Consider the following 6,588-nt stretch of genomic DNA (forward strand, 5'->3'; position numbering starts at 1 on the left):
CCCCCCGATTTGGAGAATGGCCGAGGATCTTTGCAGTTCCTTAGGAAGTCGATCTGAGTGGAGAGGAAGCCGATCTTGATTGTAGACGCTCACCTTTCCAAGCGGGGCGGATGGAACGAGGGCTGATTGTTGGAGAGTCGAGCAGGCCAACTCACAACCGATCTTTCCCACAATTTGGGGGCGTGGGTGTAGATTGAGGCTCTCCGACGTCCCCTCGCTTTACTGCAGGCATGACAAACTTGTGACGTCGTGCGACGTATCGCGGCTTTTCCCCCCATTGCTGGCAATGGGGTGGGCGCGGTTTCGCCGTGATGCATCCGGCCCGCGGACCGGCAGTCTTGACATGCCTGCTATACTGTCTCCACTCGCCCGCAGATTTGGGGCTGTTCAGCACGAAGACTCTGGTGGAGGCGAGCGGCGAGCACGCCGTGGAGGTCCGCACGCAAGTCCAGCAGCCGTCCGACGAGAACTGGGACCTCTCGGGCACCAAGCAGGTGTGGCCGTGCGAGAGCAGCCGGTCGCACACCACAATCGCCAAGTACGCCCAGTACCAAGCGGCCTCGTTCCAGGAGTCGCTTCAGGTGAGATCGCCAAGCTTGGTCCGTCCATCCCGTCACCCCGGACCAGGCGGGATTCCTGACCCCCGTAAGGGCCGCACGTAGAACGCCCTTGTTTAACTCATGGGTGGGAGGTCTCCGTCGTGACTCCTCTCTCTGTTGACGCAGGAGGACAAAGAGACCGACGACGAGGAGGCCGAGGAACCGGACAGCACCACCGAGACGCCGCCCAGGTAGAGTACTCCTGCCTCCGCCTGTTCGTCGGGTGACCTTTGTTTTGGACACGAAAGGAGAATATTTGCAGGTTAAAAATGAGGGATTCTTCGTGCTCGCTGAGCTTGGTTGTTTCCTTGCAGAGATTTCATGACCCAACTACGTAACATCGTCAGTGCTGGAAGGGAGTGGGGTTTGTGGAGAGCAGGAGGAGGACTGTGGGGTCCTTGGTGCTCTCTGACCTGGGTTGATTTCTTGCAGACGTTTCATGACCCAGCTAGGTAGCATCATCAGTGCCCTAAGGCACACTGGCTGAGGAATTCTGGGAGTTGAAGTCCACAAGTCATCAAAGGGCCAAGTTTGAAGACCCCTGCTTGTGGTCTTCAACTCCCAGAATTCCTCAGCCAGGCATGCTGGCTGAGTAATTCTGGGAGTTAAAATCCACAAGTCATCAAAGGGTCATAGTTCCCTCATGCTGGCCGAGGAATTCTGGGAGTTGAAGTCCACAAGTCATCAAAGGGCCATAGTTCCCTCACGCTGGCTGAGGAATTCTGGGAGTTGAAGTCCACGAGTCATCAAAGGGCCATAGTTCCCTCACGCTGGCTGAGGAATTCTGGGAGTTGAAGTCCACAAGTCACCAAAGGGCCAAGTTTGAAGACCCTTGTTTTAGGGTCTGTTGTGGTCGTAAATCCAGGACGGCCTCGTATTCTTCAGGTTTGGAAAGGGTTTTTTTGCTAGAAGCCGGACATGAGTTCGAATAAGAGTGAGGGAGGGTTTTGCTGGCTTGCGAACGGAGGACCTGGGGAAGCACAGGATGCTCTGTGTGTGTCTGTGTGTGTGTGTCACATTGTCCTCTCTGCTGGGTGGCGGGTGTGGGGGAGGAAGAATTGGGACCTTAATGCTTCCTCCATCTGGTCCAGCCGATTTTTCCGTTTTCCCGTCGTCACTTTTCCGTTTCTTGTTCTCGCCCGCAGCAACCCGGATCAGAAGCCCCACCAAATAATCAAGTTTGGAACCAACATTGACCTCTCGGACACCAAGCGGTGAGGATCATCGAGGGAGGGGGGGGGATCATGCACCCTCCCCCCGGAGTGACAGTTTCCCCCCCTCCCCTCTCTTCGCCCCTCCCTCCCCAATTTCCACTTCCTGCGTGGGTTGGTTGCCCTTTGCAACTAGCAGCAAAAGGGAATTTATTTTTATTATTATTATTTTTGCCTAAGATCTGCTTGTTTGGGCTGCCCCCTTCGGGTTCAGACCTGTCACTGCATGCAAAAGAGCTTGTTTCCTAGAGCGGCCTCCGTGCGGCTGGGCTGCTTCATCCCAGCCCTTTGCGCCACCACCCCCCCCGGTGGGCACTCGTGGAACTGCAGCAAGGCCATTTCCCCCCTTCCTCAATCCTATGGCAAAGCACTATTGTGTCTCTCTGTTGCCCCCTGGTGGTGGTGCATGGGAATTTCAGGAAGAAGGGGCTCTTGGGGGGGTAGGTTGTCTCCTGGTGGCCAGAAGCCATCATTGCCATTGAAAAGACTTCAAAGGGCAGAAAGGGGCAACTGTGGACTTCAACTCCCAGAATTCCTGAGCCAGCTGTGCCAGTTCTCCCTAAGTCCTGGCTAGCAGGGGCAGTGATTTTTCCCAGAATGCCTAGCCACGTCATAGTTCCCTCACGCTGGCTGAGGAACGCTGGGAGTTGAAGTCCACAAGTCATCAAAGGGTCATAGTTCCCTCACGCCGGCAGAGGAATTCTGGGAGTTGAAGTCCACAAGTTATAAAAGGGTCATAGTTCCCTCACGGTGGCTGAGGAATTCTGGGAGTTGAAGTCCACCAGTCACAAAAGGGATATAGTTCCCTCACGCCGGCTGAGGAATTCTGGGAGTTGAAGTCCACAAGTCATAAAAGAGCCAAGGTTGCCTACCCCTGGCCTAGCCCTGCCTGCAGTAGTACAAATAGTCCTCTACTTACGACCAGACTGCTTGGCAACTGACTCGTATTTACGACCGTCGCAGCGTCTCCCTGCGACCTTCTGACCTTCTAAGTCAGATTCACTTAACCACCATGTTACTATTATAACTGCAGGGGTTCACTTAACAGCTGTACTGAGAAAGGTTGTAAAAATGGGGCAAAACTCACTTAGCCGATGTCTCGCTTAGCGACGGGAATTTTGGGGTCAATTATACTGCTGTTGGGGGGCAGGCTCCCTTATGGCTGTAACTTCGAGGACCCCCCCTCTAAAGGGTCAGACTAGTTGGCCTCCCAGTCCCCCCCCCCCGGAGCGTGGGTGACCCGTTTGTTTCTCTGACGTGGCCCAGGTGGAAACCGCAGCTGCAGGAGTTACTGAAGCTGCCCGCCTTCATGCGTGTCACGTCGACGGGGAACATGTTGAGTCACGTGGGCCACACCATCCTGGGCATGAACACGGTGCAACTCTACATGAAGGTCCCCGGCAGCCGTACCCCAGGTGAGACCCCCCCCTTCTCTGCTTGGCCTGAGCACATTGCAGTGGAGCCTCCATAACTGAGCACACTCTACCTTTGAACGCCAGCTGGGGAGGGAGGGAGGGAAAAGCTGCCAACCCTTGTCTTGCTTGGAGGCTCCGCTGAAGCCGCTGGTTGGCTGCTTTGGGAACAGGATGATGGGCACTAGGAACAGGATGATGGGCAATAGGAACCAGTGGAACTACTTGCCTCCAGAAGCAGTGAATGCTCCAACACTGGAAGTTTTTAAGAAGAGACTGGACAGCCATTTGTCCGAAACGGTATAGGGTTTCCTGCCTGAACAGGGGGTTGGACTAGATGACCTCCAGGGTCCCTTCCAACTTTATGATTATGATTATCTGTCTAAAATGGAATAGGGTTTCCTGCCTGAGCAGGGGGTTGGACTAGATGACCTCCAAGGTCCCTTTCCAACTTTATGATGATGATGATGATGATGATGATGATGATGATGATGATGATTATTGTCTGAAATGGAATAGGGTTTCCTGCCTGAGCAGGGGGTTGGACTGGATGACCTCCAAGATCCCTTCCAACTTTTTTATTATTATTATTATTATTATTATTATTATTATTATTATTATTATTATTATTATTATTATTATTATTCCAGTTGCTTCCTGGAAAAGCATCTCTGGGACTTGTGGACTTCAGCTCCCAGAATTCCTCAGCCGGCTGAGGAATTCTGGGAGTTGAAGTCCACAGGTCTTCAAAGTGGCCAAATTTGGAGACCCCCTAGCATTAGAAACCTGGAGCTTCTGGATTCTGCTGTCACGTCCTTCTGCTGCCAGTCCTTCCGCTGGGGTCTTCCAGGGACCTTCCTGTCTCTCGAAGAGACCCCGCTTGGGGGGAAATGGAGACCAGGAGACCCCCACGCCGAGCTGCTAACTCTGTGGCTCCTTTGCAGGTCACCAGGAGAACAATAACTTCTGCTCCGTGAACATCAACATTGGACCCGGGGACTGCGAGTGGTTTGCCGTCCACGAACATTACTGGCAGAACATCAGCGCCTTCTGTGACAGGTAGGGCTCCTGGGGGAAACCTGGAAGGATCTCCTCAGACTTAGAAGCACGGAGACCTTGGCCAGAGAGAGAAGGAAGAAGGTGATGGAGAGAACCTTCTGAGGAGCAGCGAGGGGAGAGGAAGGTCCCACGCAAGCTCCATGGGGTTGAGTCAAGAGCTTCTTCTGACAGGGAAGGGATCCCTGACTGCCCAACGGCCTCAATCTGACTTTCCTTGCAGGCACGGGGTAGATTATCTGACCGGGTCCTGGTGGCCCATCTTAGAAGATCTCTACCAATCCAACATCCCCGTCTACCGCTTCATCCAGCGTCCGGGAGACCTGGTGTGGATCAACGCTGGGACCGTACACTGGGTCCAGGCCACTGGATGGTGCAATAACATCGCTTGGAACGTCGGTCCCCTGACAGGTAGGACGAGGGACGGGCTGGAGAAGGAGGACTGTTGTCCTACCTGGAGTGGACTCCCAAAGTAGACGGTTGACCTGCTAGCTTTTGAGGATAGGAGCTTTGGCCATACATGGCCTTTGAAACTGACCGTGTCCCCCCTTCCAAGCCAGAAGAGTGCCTGGTGCATCTCAGGGGGCTTTAGAAGGTCAAGTGCTCCTCAAGACGGGATCCATTTCAGTAGGGCGTTCTTGACAGAGGGCCACCCTGCCTCGGTTGGGATTTCATGACCTTCTCAATGAAGGAGGACTCGGCCCATTGTGAGACAGTTTGTCCAGCTGATCATACGTTCAGGAAGTTCCTCCGGAGACAACCTCATTTCTTGTAGCTTCAACCCAACGGTGGTGGATCCTACTTTCTGGGACAGGGGTCTTCCAACTTGGCCCTTTCATGACTTGTGGACTTCAACTCCCAGAATTCCTCAGCCAGGCACACTGTCATCAAAGGGCCAAGTTTAAAGACCCCTGCTTGTGGACTTCAACTCCCAGAATTCCTCAGCCAGGCACCCTGGCTGAGGAATTCTGGGAATTGAAGTCCACAAGTCATCAAAGGGTCATAGTTCCCTCACGCTGGCTCAGGAATTCTGGGAGTTGAAGTCCACCAGTCACCAAAGGGCCAAGTTTGAAGAGCCCTGCTTGTGGATTTCAACTCCCAGAATTCCTCAGCCAGGCACCCTGGCTGAGGAATTCTGGGAGTTGAAGTCCACAAGTCATCAAAGGGTCCTAGTTCCTTCACGCTGGCTGAGGAATTCTGGGAGTTGAAGTCCACAAGTCATAAAAGGGCCATAGTTTCCCTCACGCCGGCTGAGGAATTCTGGGAGTTGAAGTCCACAAGTCATAAAAGGGTCCTAGTACCCTCACCCTGGCTGAGGAATTCTAGGAGTTGAAGTCCACCAGTCATTAAAGAGTCATAGTTCCCTCACGCTGGCTGAGGAATTCTGGGAATTGAAGTCCACCAGTCACCAAAAGGCCAAGTTTTAAGACCGCTGCAGGCCCCTCCCTCCTTGCTTGGGCCAACCCCGTAGAGCAGTCTTTCCCAAGTGTCAAGCACTTCCATTTAAATTTAATTTATCTGAATCTTTCCTTTAAAAAAAAGTGTGGCGCCCACAACCGGACGCCACCCTTTCCTCTTGTGATGAACAAAAACACAAGGTGGACTTTCCGCGTCCACTAATTCCGGAGACCTGGAATTTGCCGTGGATTTGTGGACCCGCCAACCGACCTTTGTCCTCCCCAGCGTACCAGTACCAGCTGGCGCTCGAGCGCTACGAGTGGAATGAGGTGAAGAACGTCAAGTCCATCGTGCCCATGATCCACGTCTCCTGGAACGTCGCCCGCACGGTCAAGATCAGCGACTCCGACTTGTACAAGATGATCAAGTGAGCGGGTTTTACTCTTGACCGCGCCCCGCGTGCGCCAAAACCGGCCTTCCCTGTCCTAGGACGGGTAGTCCTCGACTTACGGCCACGATCGCGCCCCGAATTTACGCGGCTCAGTGAGAAATGCATTACGTTGGAGTTTTGTCCCGTTTTTACGACTTCTCCCGCCAGTTGTTAAGTCGAGCACAGCAGCGGTTCAGTTAGCAACACCGTTGTTAAACGAATCCGGATTTCCCCCTCGACTTGGCTGATCAGAGGGTCACAAATGGGGGGGAGGATCGCGTGAACTCCCTGGGACTCTGCGACCGTCGTAAATAACGAACCCGTTGACAAGCCTCCGAATTTTGATCACGTGACCGCGGGAGATGACACAACGGTCATTAAGTGTGACAAACAGGTCCTAAAATCCCTTTTTTCAGTGCCGCTGTATTTATTTATTTATTTTATTTTATTTATATTTGGATTTATATCCCGCCCTTCTCCTT

The 6,588-nt window shown here is 53.2% G+C and overlaps 1 protein-coding gene across 1 annotated transcript in view; it reads left to right on the plus strand.

Annotated features, from left to right (window-relative positions):
- Window positions 1–6,588, plus strand: part of KDM6B (lysine demethylase 6B) — a gene marked incomplete at its 5' end in the record, with an annotated part of 32,778 nt that overhangs the window by 18,307 nt on the left and 7,883 nt on the right. Inside the window, 7 exons of the mRNA XM_015828819.1 lie at window positions 376–581; window positions 726–790; window positions 1,745–1,813; window positions 3,077–3,225; window positions 4,167–4,281; window positions 4,502–4,689; window positions 5,962–6,103. Of these exons, the coding sequence (XP_015684305.1) occupies window positions 376–581; window positions 726–790; window positions 1,745–1,813; window positions 3,077–3,225; window positions 4,167–4,281; window positions 4,502–4,689; window positions 5,962–6,103 (934 nt within the window). The remainder of the gene's footprint in view (window positions 1–375; window positions 582–725; window positions 791–1,744; window positions 1,814–3,076; window positions 3,226–4,166; window positions 4,282–4,501; window positions 4,690–5,961; window positions 6,104–6,588) is intronic.

This window comes from Protobothrops mucrosquamatus, unplaced genomic scaffold (genome assembly GCF_001527695.2).
Source record: "Protobothrops mucrosquamatus isolate PMUCROS unplaced genomic scaffold, P.Mucros_1.0 scaffold4965, whole genome shotgun sequence".
Lineage (NCBI taxonomy): Eukaryota > Metazoa > Chordata > Lepidosauria > Squamata > Viperidae > Protobothrops > Protobothrops mucrosquamatus.